Raw genomic sequence first — 23841 nt, forward strand, 5'->3', positions numbered from 1 at the left:
GCCTTCTCAGAGTCACAGTAAAAGGCAAGCAGAAGCCACTGGCACTCCTCCAGGAAAGGTCCCCATCTGACCTCATCACTCTACACAGACACCTCATCTCTAAACACTAGTGCACTGAAGAGTAGGTACCTAAACCTGTAGATCCAGAGGGGCTGAAACATGTGGACCTCAGCAGACATCACCTATCCATCCCTCAACTTCATTTCCCTCTCGGCTCAAGATACTCTCATGCTTAATTCAAAGCTCATGTTTTCCTGGATACATGACCCCCTTAGGGGAAATTGTACACATCTGTTTCTCTTCTACTACTTGGAAAATGTTCTATGGCTACCCAGAAGAGTGAGTCTTATGAAGGAATTTCAGATATTGGCTTATTAGTAATAAGCTAAGAGAATTCTGGGTCCTCAGGCTACTGGATACTCCCAGATTATACTGGCTAGCTTAGCAACACAAATAGCTCCGAGCTATTTCTGTCCACATTCTTCTTTGGTCCAGATGCACCATCATTAATTTCCAAGCAAGCTTCCACTTGCCCACCCCACCTCTCTAAATGATGTATCACTTAGTTCAGTCCAAAATAATGGGAACTAAAAATAAGAGGATGGGGGGTGTAGTCAGTGACCGATTAACCACATGTGGATGCGGGTATGCGTGCGTGCGTGCGTGTGTGTGTGTGTGTGTGTGTGTGTGTGTGTGTGTACGTTATTTCTGATATTACATCATGCTCAATCTTAGCCCCAGTTCCAGAGTCTTCTGGTAAATTTATCACGACAGAGTCACAGCACCTTTGGCTGGATTCCAGGGCCTTTCATTCAAAAAACATATCCTATTTTTAAAAAAGCCCAACGTGGTTTTGAAGGACAGACATAGCTCAGCTATCACAGGTGCTCCTGTTTGTGGATACTTCTACCACCGCGTGGGCATCTGTTCGGGTTTCTGCTGCTACCACGCAGGATCAGTCTGCTTGGAGATAGGCTGCTTTTGTGCACTGTGCTGTTCTTCCATTTATTTTAAAGGGCAAAATTCAATCCTAGCACAGACTTTGGGAGAGTTCTTAATGAAAATGTTAACTCCTGAAGTTTTCATTTCACTCAGCAAAACTTGCTTGAATTCTACACCAGAAAAATGAAGAAAGCTTTTGTTTCATCGGGTTTGTGATGCTACAGGATGCAAAACCTCTCCTAACCCAGGCTGAGCTTTGAGAACTTCACACCATAGTTAACAGAGCCTGAGTGCCTCTAAATTCCAAATCCCCAGTGCTGAAAGGGCACTCGGATTTCAGACTTCAGAACAATTCAGGTCTGGGATTTATGATACCCAAACTATACTCTATGAAACTATTCCCAAGTTAAACAAAACAAATTCTGAAATTTGGAACATTTGATCTCAAGCATTTCAGATAAAGACACATACAGTATGTACCATATACATAGATTCAGCCCAAGTAGCACACAGATGATTCTAATGCCCACACATGAAGTTTAAACCAGATGTTCTCAGAATTTCCTCAAACTAAGATCTCCAGTATTATTCTCAGCAACCCAACATCTGATGCAAAGTCGAAAGCCAACTTTGTAGCTCAAAGTCCATGACCAGCGAGTTTCAATATTTTATTAAAATAGCATATTTAACCATGGTTAACCAAGAATACGTTAACGTTGTTCCCCGACCTCCCCACCCCAATATGCAGCACAACACAGTAGTGATTTCAAATATCCTTGATCAAGAACCAACAGAGATGTTTCAAAGTCAAGTTTGCAACTAAGAACCAGACCTTCAGAAAATTCTAAATTAAAAAAGAAATAAAACTTTCCAACACTTTTCATTTATCCCCAAATAAACGGTGGTGCGCCGCCCCCCTGACAATACCACTAGGATTTTTACTCCTTATGCATAGTGTAACGTCTCATTTATAAGTACCCACTTTTATAAATAAAATTGGCATTTTCCACCCCATTTAATGTTTCTTTTCAGCTTCACAAAGAAACCAGTAAATAAAACTGTCAACGACAGTTACAGCATACACTCTAACAGCAAGATAAAAAACCTGAAAATAGCAGAGATGCATCTAGGCTGTTGTACATAAAAAGACAGATTTCAAAAGTGCAAGGCAAAGTCTGCAGGTTTTGAGGGAGCTTTTAGGCACATCCATGTCTTTAAAGCAAGCTTCAGAATGAAATTCCAGTTTGTTCTTCATGACACCTGTTTAAGTCTTTAAAAAAAAAAAAATCCCACAAAAGTTCATTTCATTAAATGTAAAACGGAGTCTCATGTCCTAAGGGTAACTCAGCTGTGGCGCGTCCGGCCCTTCTTCACTCTGGCGGGCTTAGGTTTGGGGATGTACTGGTTATTGGCCTGGTACTCTAGCTCCTTCCGGAAGTAGTGGATGGCTTTGTTCAACCCTTCCTCCAATGGGACCTGTTGGAGAGAGTGAGAGAAAGGGACAAGGTCCCATCAACAGAAAGGCAAACAGCGAAGTGCCCTGGAGATGTGAGTGTGCAGTCAGCTGCCCACTTCATGAGGACAGACAAACCTCACTCTGGCCACGAGTCAGTCTATCAAGGCCACTTCGGAGATGCCCGAAGTTCTTCAGAGCTACTTTTGGAAGACACGCTGCAAGTTAGCAAGTGACACTGACTATCAGTGACCTCGAGTTCCCAAGGCTCCCGAGTCCCCTCTTGCAGGCATGCCTACTAAAGCCAGTTGCAGAGACCATTTCTGAAATGTATGTGGGTCCACTCTTTTGCGGAAATCCTCCATGAACTGGAAGGAAGATGCTCCGAGGAGGCGGTCTCCACCTGCCTCACTGGGCCTCCCCCACAACACACTTGCACTCACACGGACGGTGACGACATTTAAAGCAATCTTAACCTGGGGCTGGAAGCAGGAACCAGAAGTGTGCTGAGTCACACAGGCTAAAGAGAAAGCTGTGGAGAGCGAGGCATTGCCAAGAACTACCGTCAATTTGCTGGTGTTATCTGTCCTAATGACGGTGATAGTGTTGTAGGTGTCAGAATACAACAAAATACACCCTATTACATGTTTTAAATATGGGCATTTCACTATATACGCATTACATGAGACGCTGAAAGCAGAGGGAACACAATTAGACAAATCGATTAAACTAAAAAGCTTCTCCCAGCAAAATAAAAAGCAGGCAGAGAGAACCTACAGAACGGAAGAAAATACTCGTCAACTATGTAGCTGATAAAGAGTTAATAGTAAAAACATAAGGACCACAATTTTAAAAAACAGATTTAAGTAGGCATCTTTTTCAAGGGAAGGCACAGAAACAGCCAATAGGTTTATGAAAATGCTCAGGATCACCAAATATTAGGGGAATGCACATAAAAACACCTCTTCACCACGTTAAGATGCTTTCTCTACTTAAGTTGCCCATACTCACATGCATACACAATTATGTTTGAGATGTCTAGGTGTCTTTGGATGAGACTTGCATTTCCTATCAATTAAGACTCCTATTACAAAGAATCCAATGGCAAATGTTCTGTATCTCCGTGTCTTTCCGATGATGTCTGATAAGCTACAAGTTCTAAGTACATATCCTGGCTGTACATGCACCTCTAAAACCAAGAGTATGTATTTAGTAAATACACATTGACTATTTTCCCAAAACATTTTGTTTGAAACACATGCTTTGGGGACAAAAGGACAAATGACAAATTCTTGCCCAAAGCCAGAGAACCTGGAGCTGCAGAGGCGGCTGAGCTGTTGAGATCATTTGTTGCTCTTGCAGAGGCCCTGAGTTCAGCTCCCAGCACCTACACTGTGGCTCACAGACATCTGTAACTCCAGTAGCAAAGGGGCTGATGCCCTCTGTGGGCCCTGTATGCACGTGCCACACATGCATACAAGCAGGTAAAGCACTTACAAATATAAAATAAATGAATTAAAACAACAAACTCAGAGACCCTGGACCTCTGCTTCCACAATTTGCTCTGTTCGGATGGGATTCCTAGATTTTAAGTCTGAGCATATTCATTTTTCTTTACTAATTTTCTGTCCTTCAGTGGATCTCTCAGACTCAAGGTTCTGTACAGCAGCACGGGAGTTGGACTAAAATCCTAACATTCCTTCAGAATTCTTCATCACTTTAGACTCTACCTCCTCACATTGACCATGCCATGCCTTTTCAACAGGCAAGCTGAGCATGGGGCAGCACTCTGCCTCCTGGTGGGTTCTCTACTGCTCTCACGGTGAGGCAGCCCCACCTGCCCTATGTTTACCTTCCACCTGATACGGTTTTGCTTCTGCAACAGCTGTTGGGATGGCTGCCATGCTATGAGGCCACATGCTCTACCCAGGGAAGGTCACTTCCAGAGGAGCGCAGCAAAGAGCCAACGGCCAGACACAGTAGATGCAAAGAGGCATCTCCCTCCTGCAGCCTGGTGGGCCAGGAGAATATTCTATAAGGAGGTGAGCCTGTAAAGCACAGACACTTGAGGGGCGACTGTGGTGATATTGTGTCCCCCAATATATTGTGCACCCTAATAAACTTATTTGGGGTCAGTGAAGAGAACAGCCACTAGACAGACATAGGGGCCAGAGAATGGTGGCACACACGCCTTTAATCCTATCACATGGGAGGCAGCGATCCATTCAGATCTCTGTGAGTTCAAGGCCACACTGGAAACCACCGGGCATGGTGACACATACTTTTAATCTCAGGAAGTGATGGCAGGAAGCAGAAAGGTATATAAGATGTGAAGACCAGGAACTAGGCCCCGTTAAGCTTTTAGCAGCAGTTCAGCTGAGCTCCATTTGGATGAGGACACAGAGGCTTCCAGTTTGAGGAAACAAGATCAGCTAAGGAACTGTCGAGGTGAGGCTGGCTTGCTCTGTTTCTCTGCTCTTTCAGCGTTCACCCCAATACCTGGCTCCAGGTTTGTTTTTATTAATGAGATCTTTTAAGATTTGTGCTACAGGCTACAGACAGCCCTGGGATATTGGTGTTCATGGATAGGGGAGGAGCTTTCCACCAAAAGGGACTAGGGGTTCAGAGTGTAAATTACAGCCTAGCAGTGAGGGAGAGGGAGCTGGATAGATTTCAGTGTTTAGTTCAGTGGTTCTCAACCTTCTTAATACCGCGATCCTTCAATAAAGTTCTTCATGCTATAATTGTGATGCAACTATCTGAGATGCAACCCCAAGGGGGTCATGACTCACTGGTTGAGAACCACTGGTCTAATAGGTCAGCCTGTGGAGAACCTGACAGTCTAGGAGCCCCAGGAAGGAAGTCCACCTTCCTCCACGTCTTTCTGTCTTCACACTCTCTAGCTGGGGTTAGATCAGCACAGGGACCACTAGATCACCTTCGCTCACATGAAACCTTGCCCAGTCCAGCCCAGGACACCAGGGCCCTGCAGAGATGCTGCTGTCATCCTCGGATGCTCTGAACTTGAAATGTCACTCAGCTCATGGCACTATTTCAAGGGCGGTGGAGCCCTTGGGAGGTGTGACCTTGCCAGCATGGTAAGTGCTATGGTGGCCCTTTGGAGGGTACAGCTACCTGTTCTTTACTTCCTGACCCTGCATGGCAAGAAACCACTGCCATGGACTCTGCAGCTCTGGCTGCCACACCTTCCCTGCCACGAACTGAAACCCCGACACTGGGAACCAAAATAAACCTTCCCTCCCTTCCAAGTTGCTTTTGTAAGGTTTTTTGTTGTTGTTGTTGCAGCAATGAGGAAAACAACTAACACCCCCTTAACACTCTAAAGAGACTGATGTATGCCAGAGTTAACAGTAACCTTCAACCTGACAGACTAGAACTACCTGGTAAAGCATCTCAATGCAGTCACTGTCTTTATCAGGCTGATCTATGGACATGTCGGTGAGATACTGCCTTGGTTGTCTTAACTGTTATAGGACAGTCCAGCCTACTGAGGATGACGCCGTTTCCTAGGTAGGTTATTATGGGATGTATAGGAAAGCTAGCTAAATATGAACCAGTGAGCGGCACTCTTCCATGGTACCTGATTCCAGGTTCCTGCCCTGACTTCCTTCACTGATAGACTATGACCTGGAAGTGTAAGCCAAATAACCCCCTTTTCCTCCTCAAGGTGCTTTCGGTCAGTGTTTTATCAGAGCAACAGAATGAAATGAGGACATGTTAATGTACTCTCTTGAAAACAGCTCACAGGAGGCCTGAGTCATTTTCACTAACAGAGGATGAGATACCACTGATTGGAGAAAACCTTGGACCTGCCTGGACACTCAGGCCCACCCGACTTCCCTCCCAACAAGGGCCAAAAGCTTGGGAGAAGGACATGGGCGGTGGATGCCTTTCCCCTGAGGCCGGGGACTTCCTTCATACTCACCACAGGTTCCCACCCCAGCATCAGCTTTGCTTTTTTGATGTCTGGTTTTCTTTTCTGTGGATCATCCTGGGCTTCAGAGAGAAACTGAATTTCACTTCCACTACCTGAGTTTTTGAAAAAGGAAAAAAAAAAAAAAAAGGTAAGGCCATGTGAATCCCTTATCACTAGGGGGCACTGTTTTCCTATCTATGGCAGGATAAAAATCATACCTATGCTAGAACAAGAGCAAGGACCCTACACAGGCAGCTCTGACGAAACCATAGGACAGTCCTCACAAACCTAGGCATGCGCCTGCACGGCCATTACTAAGCAGTTATGTGCAGGATGATTCTGGTCCCACCAGATCCTCCCAGGAGAACAAAAGGGCTTGTGTCAAGGACAAACCTACATGTCAGGTAACAAATGCAGATGTGCCTATGGGGCACAATCCCATAAACACAAATATACAAATGTGGGTGGAACCACCTTGAAGGCGGATGCTCCCAGTGGGCCAGCTTGGGTATCCGGAACCTAGGAATGCCCTCCCCTGGAGATCAGGTAGTCTACACCCTTCTTAAGCAACAGCATGCAATGGTAACTTAGAGCCTATGATGACCTGATGCTCTAGCCAGAGCAAGCCCAGAACCAACATGTAAGATGTCAGCTCTGCTGCTGGATGGATGAGGCATGTGGAGGACAGAAAAGCCTGGCCAAACATCCTGAGGTGGGGTGCGAGACTCAAGTGACCACAAAAGAAAGCTACTACAGCGACCACCATGCAGACCTGGGTAAGTGTGGCACACAGTCAAACAGTAGCAGGTGGGGATCCTAAGTCCTCCTCAGTTTGCACGTCTGGGTTTCCTAGACTGTAAAGTGCACATGGATCACTGGGGCACCCTTATCTGGAAGCCAGAGCTCACATCTCCAGTGCCATTATACCAAGGCCTCCGGCCCGCGGTTTCCATCTGCACAGCAAAGGTTTCAAAGGCAGGGTGACCGGAGGGGCATGGTGACTGCAGCAGACCCTGCCTCACCAGTGGGCATGCACGGCTGGGAAGCGAGTCTGAAGGGGACTGATGGAACCACACAGCACTGGGCTTAGGTGGCAGAAAGACTTCTGTCTCCACTGTCACACAGAACAGGATTCCAGCTGTACACAGCTGCTCACCACAACCCTGATCCAGGAATATCAATATGGAGGAGCCCACTCAAGCCAAGGGGGCAGCAGGGTCAAATCAGAGCAGCCTGCAGCACACATATATCGTGGTCCAGGCCAGATTGGCATGTCCTGAACTCAAGTTTCTGGACTGGAGACCAGACTTCCTAGAGCTCCAGCAAGCCTGGGAATGAAGCCGGGGCTACCTCCTTGGCACTTGTAACCCAAGGGCTGGGCCAGACCCAGGAACATCTGCTGCTTGATGGGAAGACCACTCCAATGTCACACAGGCAAATCCAGCCTGGACAGAACTAATGTCACTCTTTCCTTGCTCCTGGAATTTGGTCTCCATGGGAGTAGTGCTCGGAATCAGTAACGGTCACCCATGCAGGATGTGCTAACCTAACCTTGTCACACCTGGAGGGCAAATCTCGGCCCCACACTCCACCCAGACCTGCAACTAGCCCTGGGAGCCAAGCTCATCTCACTCCATCCCCTCTTTGATCCCCAACTCAGAGGAGCTGGAAATGTTCCTCATAAACAATGCTACTCTGATTCAGTCAGTCAGCTTGTACTAATTCCCTACTCCCTAGGGCAAGTACTACTACCAGACAGGGTAAATGCAGATGACTTCAGTCAGAGTGATCTAGCATACTTACCAACAAGGTTTTTAATTAACTGAGCGAATTCCAGGATTGTGTGTTCTTCTGGGTTCCCCTAAGGAAGAAATGGATTCTCCTATAAGCATCATGGCAATGGCAGAACTCCCCTACTGGGGCCACACATACGACTTCAGAGACATTGGCTGCACAGATCATCATCAGCCCCCAGACTAGCCTGCCTCCAAGGAACTTGACCCCAGCTTCTTGTGCCACTGGAGCATTCTGGGATGGTTTTTATCCTGGCCAGGTACAAACCTATACTGCCTTAGACCTTTGTCTGTTCCAAAGAATAGCCTTCAGGTAGGACAAGGTCATTGAAAGTGGGGTCACCCACACTGGGTGACCTTCCAGGACAAGTAACTTTTTAATCTACTACCTTTTCTGTCCCTTTAGTGTTACTCTGCATGTTTGGCCTCATATAACTGGCTCTCCTAGGACAACATACTTCCTCTGTGAGGACCGTGCCAACCTCTCACAGTGCAGGGCCAAAGATCCTAGAAGGAAGGCAGCAATGGATGCTGTCACAGACCAGTCAGTGTTCTGGGAAAGCCACAGGGACCGTCTCCCTGGGCTTGATGACGTCAGCTGACTGGGGTGGCGTTGCTAAGCAAACCCTGTCCTTCCATCACATTTTCTGACAGTCGCCGCCGCGTTCATTTTTGACGGCACTCAGGACCCTGCTCACGCTAGGAGGTCCCCCACCGCTGCTCTAACCTATTATTCTTACTCCACGAGTACCACAGCACAGACCACGGAAAAGCCTGGCAGCTGTGCATTCTAAATCCCTCCAGCTCCCTACTTCCGAGACTATCCTGGACCCAGAGAACAAAGTATCCGGAAGGCCGGGGCTTAACTGTAGGCACAAAGAAAGACCCCGAGTGGCAGAGCAGAGTGATGGAAGGAGGGTGGGAGAAGGGGGCTCTGGGAGGCTCTTTGCAGATGCTTTTCTGATTTGTGCGAAGACATATTTCTAAATAGATACAGTTCCTAAATGCTCTTATGCAAAAGCTTCCTAAAAAGAGTAAAGGAATAAAAGAACTTTTGGGCATAAACAACAGAACAGGGCCTTTTATCATAAGCCTTTATCCACTCAGAGCTTCCATCTGCCTTCTTTTTTTTTTCCCCCTGAGACAGGTTTTCCCTGTGTAGCTTTGCTCCTTTCCTGGAACTCACTCTGTAGCCCAGGCTGGCCTCGAACTCACAGAGATCCGCCTGGCTCTGCCTCCCGAGTGCTGGGATTACCACCCCTTCACCCACCTTCTAAGTGTGATTTTTACACAAAGCCCTACAGGCAGAGGGAGTTCACTACACTGCTCATGCATGCCTCGCAAGGGTCGTGGTTCAGTGTCTTCTTCTGCTTTGTTTCCCTTGAGTACTGAGCAGACCCCACAGAAGCCAGTCACGAGCAAGCAGAGCCCTCCACGAAAGACCCTCCAGCTGCTGCAGAGGAGAGGCGGAACGGTACTCACCAAGTTGACAGGGCTGCTGACATTGCTGTTCATGAGTGCTACCAGGCCATTCACCAGATCACTGGAAAAGAAGGAGAGCTAGGTCAGGCAACGTCCACCATAGAGCGGGGATGCTGAGGGCACGCACCAAACCTCCCCAGACAAAAAAACCAAAAACCCAAATGGAAAACTGAATGTGGAAATAAAACCCTATAAATCAAGATGGTGTTTGTAACGCTAGCATGTTCATGGATGAAATGAATCCTGTAACACTGGGATTTGCTTTTGGTGGGTGTGGTGGGTGGTGAACAGGGTGGAGAGAATGGGCTAAATCTACCCTTTCTGCGCATTTCTGAAAACAATTAAGGACCACAAGTTAAAGTAGGTAAACACCCCAAAGCCCCATGTTTAACGACACCCCAAAGCCCCATGTTTAACGTAACCCACGTGAGTCGGCCAAAATAAAAGTTACAACCGTTTATAAAATAAGCTCCACAGAAATGAATGGACTTCAGTATGCAAACTCCATACTGGCAAATCACAGGGAAAGCCAAACAAACTGAGCACTGCAATCAATGAGCGCTGCCGCCCCCGCCCCCAGCCTCCAGCCCACCCTCGGCACATCCTCTGACGCTGGCTGGCTGTCGGGGGCAGCTGGATGTTTCAGATGGAGTGTGATCGGCTGAGCCATGAAGGTGAAGAGAAGTAAGCAAACTTCCGCTTACCAAGGTTTGGTTCTTAGTTTCAGAAGCGTTAAAGTGTGGCTCTGTTAAAGAAAAGTTACTTCGTAAAAATGACACCTCACTGGGAATCTAAGCGCTTGCTCTACGCCCATGGTCAGCAGCTACAGTTCTGAATGAATCCACTTGGGAACCTCTCCCTCTGCCTCCAGCTTTCCCACAAAACACAGGCCACTATGAGCCATGACTGGCTTCCAAAAGAAAACCCAAGAAAGATTTGTTCTTCTTTTAATTGGAAAAAGAAAAATTTTTTTGGTGTGTCATTTAATAAGGTTATTTCTGCTCTTCCGGTTCCAACAATGGGAATTTTATATGATAACATTATATGCTTAATGTTCTGTTCTTAACAGATCAAGTGCAAATGCAAACCACTATTGACCTTGGATGATTTCTTTTCTAAGAGAAGCTGGCAAAAAAAGTCACTTCATCACCATGGCAGTAGTCACTACATCCACCACGCATTCTTACAGCCCCCATCTGTGTGTGTGAGGAGACATTAAAGGCTACCATCAGCAGCATCTACAATGGCTCTTAACCATGAAAGTAAGGGTGGGGTCATCTGGAGTTGGAAGATGGCTGGTTCTTAAGCAGTCATCCTCTTTGGGAGAGGAGGGAGGGAGGGAGGGCCATGCACCTTGTACAAAACAGGCTGGCAACTTTTAAAGTCAAAATTGTGTTAAGTCATACTCATTCAGCCTGAAGCTCTTTAAAAGTGTCATTTTGACAAAGTGACTTTTAAGAACTATATCACATGCCCGTGTTATGTGAATGAGGACACAACCCAACCATGAGAGTATCAGACACGTCATGCCAGATGTCAATGTGGATGACCATGTAGGCCTTGGGTCCCCGCAGCGCTGCGGAGGTAACTGTGGCTCTGGGGACAGGTAACCAAGGACTGGAACTGCAGATTCAAACACTGTACAAAGTAAGAGAATTTCCGTTTCTTAAAGGGGTGTGTGTGTATGTGTGGGTGGGGGGTGTTAAAAACGGCAAGCCTCTGGTCAGTTCTCTGCGGAGACTTGAATCACTAAATAGCACCCCTAAGCCCTGCTGATCTCAGCACCACAGTGGCAGCATTATAGAAAGAGGCCCCACCGAAAGGGCCCACTCTTGTGAACAGCGAAACTACTGACACCCTCTTTCCAAGGTGTCAGGTGGTCCGGGAGGTAACCATGTGCAGGTCACAACAACTAGACGTGTGAGCTGTGGCCATGACAGGCCTGGTGTTTTGTTCTAGTTGGGTTAGCACACAGCATAGGCACTGCTGAATTCTTCAAGTACTTTAATCAACTACCTACACCCTTTGCTCCCCACCAAATATATCTGAAGCTGACGCCACTGAGGCAGGGTGACAGAAAAGAGGCAGGCTTCTAACCAGTGCCCTTTGTATTACATCAAGTCTTATGATGGTGGACGATGAGAAAGTCTGGAGCCCTGATTAGGTAGTTCAAGGATGAATTTGTGTACTTGAAGACATTAAGACCTCCTTGGAAGTCTGTGACTAGGGCGGTGTGGGGGGTGAAGGGGGATGGAATGAGAACGCATTGTTGTTATTATGAAGAGATGGTTCAGTACATGGTGGTCTGTATAGTTAGTCCAATCCAGCTACAGATATCTGCCCCAACGCATTTCTCCAAGCACACAGACTGAGCTCCACACTCTAAAACAGAAACTGTCCTGGGAGGGGGACGCCACTTGTCCCATGGTGAAATTGTTTCTTGGAATAAGCTAACCTATTTGGACAACACATGGCCAGCTAAATCTCATTTCCAGGCTTTTGGCCCTGTTTGACGAGCTATACATGGGTAAGGAGAAACAAACACTGACTGTGGTATGTGTTTATTCACAGCTTCTTTTGGACCACATGCAAGAATGTATATACTTGCAGGGAAAAAATTATACTGGCTGTTTTATCTTTTGGGAAAAAAATTAAAGCAGCATTCCCATTTTTTTAAGTGACTTCCACTGAGCTTCTCAGCTACTGAGACATGGTTGCTCGGGCTGAGGCTAGGGGCAACTCAGACCTGCACCCCATAGCTAACATCTTACCCTACAGTACCCCTGGATGGCTCTAAGATGCCTGGGACAGCATTTCCTGGTCAAGAGTCATTCGAGGTATTTGCATTTAAGAGCAAAAGTACATGGTGTCAAAATATAGACGTGGGTTTTACAATGATCGAGGGTGTTTGAAACTTCTATGGAATCTTTAATCACTGTGAATATGTAGAAGACATTTCAGTGTAGTAATTGTTTAATATTACCAACTGCGTTGACCAACCAAATTCTAGGTGGGCTTCCAAAGACAACAATACAAGTCACCGAGTGAAACTATTCTCAAGGACATGAGCCTGCCTCAGCTTCAACACAAGGTCACCATTAAGAAACTCTTATCACATACTCTTAAAGACTCTCTCCATGCTAGAAAGCCAAGATTTGAAAAAACCGGTTGGACAACTGAGTCTGCAGGTTTGGTGGGTGATTAACAGCCCCGCAGCACTGATTATCCAAGCTACCCTCACAGTGCTAGATAACTTCATCTGTGCAACACTAGGTGGCAGTGGAAGATTAGCCAGGAGTCACAGAAACGGTGGATGAAAACCAACTTGAACAGAGAAAAGCAAGAGGTTCCTCGTCAAATACTAAAGTGAACTTACTCCACAGTTGAGCTGTGGAAATAACCAGCATGCACAATATATACTCAATGTTACTGTATTCCTCTACTCAGAACCAAAGTTGAGGACCAGAGCCTTACCTGACATATTGGAATGCCCTTGTCTGAGACCCGGATCCATATACCTAGAAGGAAACCAAGAGTTAGACCTGAGAAAAACTACCCTGACACTATTAGCGGGGCTACTTGGAATTCTATGGGTCTGACTTCAGAACCGATCCTTGAAGAGGCAGTGACATGGGTTTACAACATACTGAAGTTCATGAACCTGTTTGCCTGATCCATGTAACTGTCACCCACATCAAGGAAGTCTCTCTGAAGCAGACAGAGACCATCCTAGAAAACCACAACTGGTCAAAATACAGAGAACTGATCATGGGGTGCTCAGTTCAACCTACAATATAACTCCTGCACCGAGGTTCAGGGAACATTATGGAAAAGGGGGTGGAAAGACTTGGAGAGCCAAGGGAACAGGAAACCTGCTGGGAGATCAGATGGTGTCCCCTAGAAATGAAAGGAAGATACATCCACAATACTGCAACAATATGGATGCTAAACAGGGCTCAAACACTGATGACACTTATAAACACATTAACAAGGCCTCAGCCCTAGCAAAAGAACTACAGGCAACTAACAACTACTGAGAGAGGGAATATCAGTCTTCCCCAAGGATGGGCCCCTGAACTGGTTATACAACACTAAGTGGTGAGCCATGAAATCATATACACGTAAGCAACACTGAGTGGACTCAGCAGGTGTATTTATACATGTATGCTTCTGTGTTTGTGTGTGTAACAATAATAATCAAAGGAAAAGAGGTCATCAATTTGAAAGGGAGTAAAGAGGAAAATGGAAAATGTTGGCGGTAAAGGAACAGGAGGGTTGAGGGAAGGGAAGGGGAGGGGAGAAAATGAGATAGTTATATTTTAATTAAAATAAATTAAGGAAAACAAAAACATCTTGAGCCACATCTCATACTCTGTACTTCAGCACTGACACTTAAGATGAGCATGTATATACATATACATCAAGTTGTTCCTCGGAAGACAATGTCCAGTTACCGGCTTCTGTCCATGTCTTAGAGTGCGTCAGGAGCCACGTAAGACTCTGGGACTGCATCCTAAGGCCAGTCGTGTGGAAAGCACTAACGTGAAGACTATTCGGTCGGGGCTCTACACACACACACATACACACACACAAATGTGAATAATATTCAGTGGGGGCTCTACACATATATACACATACATAGACACTAATGTGAACAATATTCGGGGGGAGGGGGCTCTACACCCTGGATGCATTACAAATGATAGACTTTTGCCTACATAGGCAGTAAACTATGGGGCAGGCTTGTTCATAGCTGTCTAGCTGGCTCCTAGGGTATTCTAACATGTGGCTAAGGCCAAATTGAGACCCTCTAAAAGACTGAGAGGATTCAGAGATACAGGTTTGGAACACCCTTAGTCCTCTGAGCCAAGAACTAACTGAGTTAGAGGACCTGAGTGCTCATAAAAAGCCTACTGTGACAGAACTCAGCAGTTAAAATCAATTAACAGTGGAAACCAGGAGGTCCTGGCTGGTGGGATACACTATTTCACCTGAGGCTGCCAACCCTTCTTATCTGACTAGGTCTGCACAGTTGTATTCCCACTCCCCTAAAAGTAATGCCCAAGTGCCAGCCACAGCTGAAATTAGTTTCTGTGAAGGAGACCAAGCTTTATATATATTCCTCAAGCTCATGGAAGACTCTTGAGGTGCAGCTCAGGTCAGAAGTCCTTAGCACACATCCAGAGGGGTTTAGTCTTACTAAAACATGTTTCACTTCTGATCTGCAAGATCTTGGGGGTTGAGCCTGAGAATCCACCTTTCTGAGACTTCTGATGTGTGATGTTGATGTTTCTGGGTTCACGATCTGAGAACCTTTGCACTAAAGGACATGCATGCATGCTTACAAAAACTCCATAATGACAGGAATGTGGCTACACTACCAATGTTTGTCTTGATTTTTACATACACAAGCAAATACAAGCAAATGCTGTCCCAGGCATCTTAGGGCCATCAAGGGCACTGTAGGGTGAGGTGGTGGCTATAAGGATATAGGCTATACAGATCTGGGCAGCCCTCAGCCTACCTCAGTTGGAACAACTATGGAGCTTTATTCTGATTTAGGTAAGGGGCCTGGTAGAAGTCCCTCAGAAAAATGAAAATGTTATTTAAAAAATTCAAAAATTCTAACCACTATAGATTTTTCTGGAAAGTAGGGAAAAGCATAGTTGATGTGCCTAGACTGTCATGCTAACATTTACTACACATGTCGAGTTCAGGGATTGGGGCTTTCAGAGTCTGCTCAAGGATGGAGGGCCCCTGAGACAAAGGTGAACAATGCTGTATACGGAGTTGTCTGTGGACAGGACGCAAGAACTACAAGAGCAAATTTCGGCAGAGCAACGAGGACAGAGGCTTGAGAAGCCCCATTGTCTTGCTGGTTCAGAGTGAGCGTGTCCTCCCGGCTCCCTGCCACACCCGCCGGGGGACTGGAGGCTACTCCTTGTCCACAAGCCAGGCAGAGAGGGTACACAGCCACACTCGTGAGTCTGTACAGCCCCACACTCTGGCATCCACGTGAGCCCTCTGGCTTCACGTCACAGGACAAGAGAGACTCAAGGAGATTCTGGGGACTCCAAACTGCTCTCAGGGGACTAAGTGCTGTCTGTGTTCAGGTCACAGCAGTACGGTGACTCGGGAGTCACCAAGATGATTAGGGGGTGGCAAGAACAGCAAAGGCAGCCGTCACAGCACCGTCCTCTACCATGTGTACTAGGTACTTTAGCTCTGAGAACCTCCGCTGAGCTGAACAAGTTCCAGAGTCTCCAACCGTCTAGGCCGAGCTGGGCACTTCCCAGACTGTGTTAACAGAAGCCCTGCTTAGTGAACCCAGCCCTCATAACTCTGCCTGGGCTTCTCATCTCTCCTCAATCCCCCAAGCTGTGAGGCTGCCTGGCCTCCTTCAGCAAGAATCTGGGAGGTCAGAGTGGTCAGGACCCCCTTCCCCAAATGCTTCTTCCTCTTTCTTTTTCTTTCTCGCCACAGACTCACTCTGTTCCTTGGCTGTGGGTTCATAGCATCTCTCTCCCACTCTGCCCTGCTCACTTCTACACAGAACCACCTGACAAGGGGAAGAAATGGTATCCCAAGCCAAAGCATGGACAGTTAGTTCATCGGGCTCTTGATGGGCATAGAATTCTGTGTAACAACAACAAAAAAACCCCAAACACTCAAATGCCTCTTCAGGCCTTCTGCCTGGGTGGCAAGGGAAGAAGGAAGTGTGGCAGGCTCTGGATTAATGGTATTCGGTTGGCGCCAGTGATCTCTCCCCACATCTCTGGCACTGAGTCATGCGCGGCCTGAAGACAACTCATGAGATATGACCTCTGCCAACAATGTGTGCCTTCTTGAGGCTGCCAGAGGACTTGCTTTCCTCCTTAGCATGGGGCCCTTGAAGCCTCCAAGGAGGCAATAAACTGGAAAGCTGTTTCTCTGAAGGCTGCTAGCAGTTTCCTCCGCAAACAAAGCCACTCGGACCGTGTGTAAGCCACTGTATATGGTGGATGGAAAGGCATTGGGATGTCGTTGTCTTTCTCAATAGAGGTCATCTGAACCCCAAATATAACTGTCCCCCAGCTTCCATGGAGATTGATTCCAAAACACTCCAAAGATATCAAAATCCAGGATGGCCAAGTCCCTTTAGTGAAATGGTTTAGAATTTGAATATAAACTATGTACATTCTCCATACAGGAAAACAACATCTGTCCGTGTTATCACAGACACCATATTTTCTAACGCTTTGACTTGCAGCTAGCTGAATCTGCAGCTGGGAAACCTTTGGAGAAAAGCCAGATGCTACAAGGGGGGATATGGAAGACAGGTTCACCTAGCAGTTACAGCTGCAAACTGCTGCTTTCTGTGGCTAACCACTGAGCGGCTTTCCACTCACTGCAATATAAAGCAGCCATCACATACTTGATTATTAATTCAATCGACTTTTTTCTCATACTGCCTGTGTGCTAGGGCCAGGGACCCAGCTGTAAATGGAAGGAACAAAGGTCCTGGTTCCCAGAGCTAATGCTGTGCTAGGGGCCTGGAAATTTAGTGTTTCACACTTGGTAGCAGGTACAATGGAAACCAGACCATGATGACTGAAAGCCAAATGGTACATTCACGTAGAGTAGTCCAGTTGGCACTGTCCACAAAGAATGGGGGAGAATGCCGAGGAAACACTCCCAGAACAGGCAAGACAGGAGCTGAGGAAGCCAGTGTGAGGAGTGGGAAGTGGGGAGGTAGGAGCCATGGGAAAGGTCTGTGGCATACGCTGTTCCTGAGATGAGGGGTCTTTGGGTCTCTCCTCTTCAGGAGGCTGGCTCTAGGCCAGGCTGAGAGAACATGACTGGAGGAGAACGAGGATGGGACACTGTGCTGGCAGGGCAGATCCAGAGCCAGGCCACCAGGATGAGTGGCGGAGCCCATAAATGGTATGGAGAGAGAAGCCAGGTGTGACCACAGAACCTCCATCAAGGGGCAGCAAGGTGTCATTTAGGGAGAGGAGATGAGTGAGCTTGGGCCATTAGAGAGCTGGAGCTGATTTCTAGAATTACCTCTTTTCTGGAAGGTACTCATCAAAACTCACCAACATAGTGTGCCTGTCTTGAGGGGCTACCCACTATGGACAAGGAGGCTCTGTCCTACACTGGTAGCAGAACTAACACATATGAAGGGCACACAACAGACAACAGGGATTCGGAGGAGAGGCCCCAGATCCATGTTGTCACAGGCTACAGAAGCACAGGCACTTTGATCTCTGTACCCCAGTCTCCTCACATGGACAATCAAGGTCAGAGGCACCTGTAGTCCTGCTCTGAGTATTAAGTGAGTCAGCAGAAATAGAGACCACTCAACAGAGAACAGTGCTCTAACTCTGTTGATCAACCCATTGGTGGGGACACACATGGACACACAGTTCCTGAAATATCAACTTTACAGTGGGGTCACCTGTGTGAAACCCCTCGAAAGTCAAGGCCTAAGTAGACCCAGAATGGTCTGACACAGAATTTTGACTTTGCAATGGGTCTATCAGGAGGGAACCTGTGGAATGTGGATAAGTATGTGAATGGTCAAAAGAGCCTTTCCCCTGAGAGATAATCAGTAAGTAAAGCTAGAGAGACAGCTCACAGGACAGGGTGCTTACCACACAAATGTAAGGACCTGAATTCAGGTGCCCAGCGCTCACACTGAAATCCATGTGTGGCACTGTGCACTTGTAATTCTAGCCCTAAGGAGGCGGGGACAGGAGGGTTCTAGGGGATTCTAGAGGATTCTGGCAGCCAGTCTGGCCAACTGATTAGTTCCATGTTCAATGAGAGACAATGCCTCAGAAAATAAGGTGGAGAGCAATGGTCAACATCTGGACTCCATATATATGCATCTGCACACATGCATGCAAGTACACACACACACACACACACACACACACACAAAATCATTTTCAAAAGGAAAAGAATTTTAAAAATCTGTAAACTATTATTCAGAACTTCTGAGAAAAGGGATGTTTAACTTCAACACAACAGCAGAACCAAGATGTGGAGGCAGACCACCAAGGATAGAACTGGGAAGGCCAGAAGAAAGAGAAGAGCAGAGATGGGGAGAGCCTGGGGACTCATCAAACAAGGGGACCCAAGCCAAGTTGTATGCAGGCCAGGGGTGCAGCTTCCCCGGGCAGGTGAGGGCTGTGGATGGGTGTGGGGTGCTTAGTCCTGCTGTCTAGATGATACCCTGGACTGACGGGTTAGGAGCAGCATGTGTTCAGACTACTAAGCTTGGACCACGGGAGCTGCACTGGGCTCTTAGAAATGACCTGAGCAGTTTTCATCCCTCCTTGTAAAAGAGTAAAGACCTTTTAAAGACGTGGCTCAACTTCCTTTGCACACTGACATGCACCTTCCTAGATCCTCATCCATTCATACCCCTGGCCTTCACTAAGAGTTAGCCCTAAGAAAACAGTGGAGGCAGTTTAAGCAGGCCAGTGGGCACAGGCGGAGTCCAGGAGTCCAGGGTGAATGCAGCAGGCACCCCGGCTCACTGGAAGGCATTCCTGGTCTGTGTTCCACCCGCGTGTTTCTGTTCCTCTCATATGGGTAGCAGAGATACACAAGAACATGAAATCTCAACTCTGGAAACCTAAGTCCCGGAATCAAGTCACTCCGGCTTCACTCCATGCGTCCCCCGGGCCCAGAGGGCAGTACCCACCGTCAGCGGCTCCCCCTGGAGTGCTTGCAGGATGAAGTTGCTGACCACCCGCCCGTCATTCATGTGCATTCGTGGCCCGAAGGTGTTGAAGATCCTTGCCACCCGTACTTCCACACCTTCCTGGAACAGAGAGAAAGGCTGTGAGGCATGCCTCTCTGCAGTGGGTAGTCCTCTTCTGCATTTCTAGTGCCTCGCACTGATGGAGAACAGGCTGCTTTTTGCTCATCATAAAGCCACTGGGCTTTGCAGAGCTACATCAAAGCCCAAGCTGCCTCAGATTTTCACTGCGGAAAGGCCAGTAGTCTGGGCACTCTGGTGGGGAAGCTATGAGACAGTTGTGTGAGGGTAAACTGTTTATAAAACCATTCTCCAACAGGTGCTGATTTTCCCACGGGGTGGGGGTGGGGGGTCATGCCCTAAAATTTATTAAGGAATCTTCTGTCTGTAAAACCGATGACAGAAAACAGACGTATGTTTGTTATGCACTTCAAGTTACAGCCATGGTGCATGCCAAATGTCTGGTTAGGATGGAAATGGCATTAAATTACACAGCGCAGACTAATGTGTGGTTATGGGAATCCAGCACAGATCTTAGAGCCTATCCCCGGGGATGGCAGGGATAATGTACTAAAGAGGGGAGGAGCGGAAGAAGCAGGGATGCTGCTCTCATCACAGGATAACTCAAAAGTGTCCACTTGCATTTAACTGATGAGACTAGGAAAGAACCAGAAGGGGATGATCAGAACATGGCGTGATTCTCTGCAGAGACTGGAAAACCTCAGCGGTATTACAATACTCAAACAGGCATGCAGCGGAGGGGAGCTCAAATCAGATGCTCTTGCCCTCTATCTGCTCTCCCTTCTCAGGAACAAGCATCCAAAGCATGGCCTTATGAACTGACCTCTGCAAACAGTTACTGCCCAACACATAAACAGCAGACTTGCTGATTTTTCCATCCGGACCTGAAACCATCAGGCAAGCTAACTGGAATCAGCTGAAGATTCTTAAGAACTCACACGAAACACTGAAGGAGCTGTAGCCACTGTTGCTACTTCTGCCCACAGCAGCCTTGTGGCTTTCCAAATGGACACTCTTAAGCCTGGAGTTCCCAGCTACATTAGCTACACTGAAGGAGATAAACCTGAAGCTCCTTTCAGTTGAGACCTGTTCCCTTCCCGGACACCGGCATCTTCTGGCATTAGTATGCCCAGCTCTTTCTTCACAGTGTCAGCACACCTTTGCCTTGACACAAAGGTAACCCGTGCACAGTTCACCTGACACTCATCCTCTACCCTCTCAGTGGGATACTGACCTAGAGCCAAGAGGTGTCAGCAGGCTGAAAACTGGGGAAGGTTCACCAGGGCAGTATGTCATTGAAGGCAGAGTCAATCTCTGAGGGATCAATGGGCAAGCACATCCTTGTGTTCCAGAGCATATGACCTCCATCTGCATAGCCAAGCCCTGCCACCTACTAGACTTGTGAGTTCCCATCATGCCGTGGTGCAGGGACTCAGCCTGTACAAGGCCAACATTCACAGAACTAGCTAATGATTCATTCTTAGCCAGTGCTTCATGCCACTGTGTACTCTGTCCTTTATGGGGAGCCATGTGTCATGGACCCAAGACTCTGAACACTGAGGACAAGAACATCAGCAAGTTAAGACGAGACAGACTTGTGTAAAGCCCCAATGCAGAGCACCAGCCTGAAGACAAGGCCACCGAGCACAAGCACGTGGGCAGAGGGAACGCTCCAGGTTTGTCCTGGCATTCTCCAGCTATATTTAATTTTTTTAAGACTTACGGTCCTGGTGTTTGATGTGGAAACAACAATGTCCATTATGTTATGTCACAAGGATTACAAAACAGTGATGCTTCTTTAAAAACTGGCAATGTCACAGTTCTGAGCCCAAGACAGATGGATGTTTTTTGGTATCCAGTATCCCTCCCTCGGACAGAAAAATCTGATGATCTCAAAGTCCCGGACAGGATTTGCATAAAACCTTCACAATCGCACATGTCAGCTTTGGAAGACTTCAATACCTAGTGTGACGTGAGTGCCCTGCACAAAGCTGTATACTGTACCGCTCCAGGGAAGAGCGTATACAAATTCAGCACGTGTACCGTTTTCCCTATGCTTTCCCTTCATGACTGATACAGATCCACAATTATGAAGGAGAGATGCCTGTACTTGGACCTGCCCTTTGTCTCTGACTCCTGATCAGGCTAACTTACCTTGAACTGGTAACCACCATCCCCACTACAAAACCTGAGATCTACAGTGGTGACCTGCCAGCACAACATGTCGGTGCTATAGAGCCACAAACTGTGTGGGAACAACCAATACTGGATTTACAGCCCCACGCAAAGGTGAAACCCACACTGGATAATGCTTGGATGACCAAGAACCTGAGACTGGATAGGCTAGGGGTCTAGGGTCCAACTAAACACTATTACTGATCTGCTAAGGAACACAGCAATAAAATAACTCCTCATGACATACTGCTGTGGCCACAGATCAGTGCCTTGCTCAGCCCACATCAGTGAAGCTGCTTCTTGCAGTAGATGTCATTAACACAGAGACCCACAAGTGGACCATGTGCAGAGACGGAGAGACCTTGGAACACTCAGTCCTAAATGGGATGTCTTCATCAAGCCCCTTCCCTCAGGGATTAAGGAGCTATATGGAAGGGGAGGTGGGAAGATTGTAAGAACCAGAGGGGCTGGATGACACTAAGGAATCAGTGTCCTTCAGACACATCAGGACTGACATACTCGTGAGCCCACAGAGTGTGGCAGCATGCACAGAGTCTGCACAGGGTCAAGCCCAATGAGGCTCTGGCACTCAGAGGGCAAAGGGACCGAACTCCCACCCCTAACCAAGAGGTTATCTCCAAGCGACATCTGCTTGCAAAGGAAAAATTAGTTTTCTCCATTGGAGTCTCACTAGGTATATTAACCACACATAAGGATAGGTCCCATGCCCAGCAGCAAACAGCCAACACAAATGGACTTGGCTTTTTGTAGACTTTTGTCTCACGTTGCTTTACTTAGGTGTTTTTCTGTCTTACTGGCCTTCCGCTTGTGTGTTATAGTTTCCCGCTTTGTGTTTGTATGGTGTGTGTGTGTGTGTGTGTGTGTGTGTGTGTGTGTGTGTGTGTTTCTTGTGCTTTCACGCTGTTACTTTTCCTTTTCAAAAATCTGGTTTGCTTTTTTTGTTTGTGCTTCTAAAGAGAAAAAGAAGGTGAGTTGGGTGGGTGGGTAGGACCTGGGAAGAGTTGGGAGAGAGGGAACCATGATCAGAATATATTGTTTAAAAAATTACTTTCAGTGAAAAAGAAGTGATCATGTACAATGTTTCCCAGGTATCCCACCAGGATGACAGGACTACACTGTGGAATCCCACAGCACCCTGGGAGGATTAATCACAGGCTTGGGGAAGAGCAACTGGATGGGACTAGTGTGCCATCCCCCAAGGGTAGGCTGGCATCAGCCATGGCACTGTTCACTTACAGTGGTTAAGTCCTGAGGTATGGAGTCAATTGGCCCTCCCTCAAGTCTGCTCTTCAATGTCAGCCATGTCTTGAAGAGTGTTCTATCAAGCCATGGGCGCTGTAGTAGGATTGCTGTTCGACGATGGAAAGTCCTCAAAGGACAGAGGAGTACTGCACAGGCTGGGGAATGGGTCTACCCACAGGTGTCACCCTCCACTATACAAAGACCTGTCCTGCAGGAGAAGCCTGGGGTAGACTGACCTGAAAGCTGTAACAGTGCTCCCAGGAAGGGCATCCCTACTCTGCCATGTTTCCTCAGTCTTCCTCACACCCTGCACGTGTGTGAAGCGATGAGGGCAAGAGGCTGAATCATCTTCCTCTCAGCTGCCTCTCACATTTGTACCTAAGGACAAGGTCTAGGCCACTGTGGAATACAGCTAACCAGGCTGGGTGACTCTCACATTCACTCTAGAGGGTGGCAGAAGGCCACCTAGGCTGGGGGATGCCAGATGTGTGCCGTCAGCTGCCTGACAATCCTCTTCGATGGACTACTTTAGTGCACTAGATCCATTATCCTATGCCTAACTCATACATTAAATTGTATCATAGTTGTACAGGTCCAGAAACAGCTTAACATGTATACTCCTGAACTTCCAGCTTCAGATACCCGCTGGTATATCTCCTTCAAACATAACGTGACTACTACACTAACAAGTGGACCCTCTTCTGGTTGCTATGCATCACGTTATACTGAGACCACTGTAAAGCCAGGAGGGAGCGAATACCACGCTGCAGATGCCTATGTGGGACAGCAGGATGCGGTAGCAGGCAACCTGGGAACCAAGCCAGGGCCAACAAACACAGCAAGCCCTCTAGGGCGAGTTTTACCCATGGAACACTGGGCGTGTTGGGCTGCTTATTTTCTTTCAATTTAAGAGTAATATACATAGCAACTATGTTTTTTTTTTTTGTAAAGTATGCTAATGCCAAAATGTAAATGAAAGCCATGCCCTCAAGGTTATTGCCCCAGATGACTTCTGACTTCTGAG

The 23841-nt window shown here is 47.3% G+C and overlaps 1 protein-coding gene across 2 annotated transcripts in view; it reads right to left on the reverse strand.

Moving 5' to 3' along the window:
- Positions 1-1585: 1585 nt before the first annotated feature.
- Uxs1 (UDP-glucuronate decarboxylase 1) overlaps positions 1586-23841 on the reverse strand; it is a 75972-nt gene continuing 53716 nt past the window's right edge. Inside the window, exons 10-15 of one of the 2 annotated variants that reach the window (XM_028865818.1) lie at positions 19302-19421; positions 13082-13125; positions 9608-9668; positions 8136-8193; positions 6342-6445; positions 1586-2418 (exon numbers count right to left, since the gene is read on the reverse strand). In XM_028865818.1, coding sequence (XP_028721651.1) covers positions 2287-2418; positions 6342-6445; positions 8136-8193; positions 9608-9668; positions 13082-13125; positions 19302-19421 — 519 coding nt within the window. In that variant the 3' untranslated portion in view covers positions 1586-2286. The remainder of the gene's footprint in view (positions 2419-6341; positions 6446-8135; positions 8194-9607; positions 9669-13081; positions 13126-19301; positions 19422-23841) is intronic. The other variant, XM_028865819.2, reaches the window with a different exon arrangement.

This window comes from Peromyscus leucopus, chromosome 16_21 (assembly GCF_004664715.2).
Source record: "Peromyscus leucopus breed LL Stock chromosome 16_21, UCI_PerLeu_2.1, whole genome shotgun sequence".
Taxonomy (NCBI): Eukaryota; Metazoa; Chordata; class Mammalia; order Rodentia; family Cricetidae; genus Peromyscus; species Peromyscus leucopus.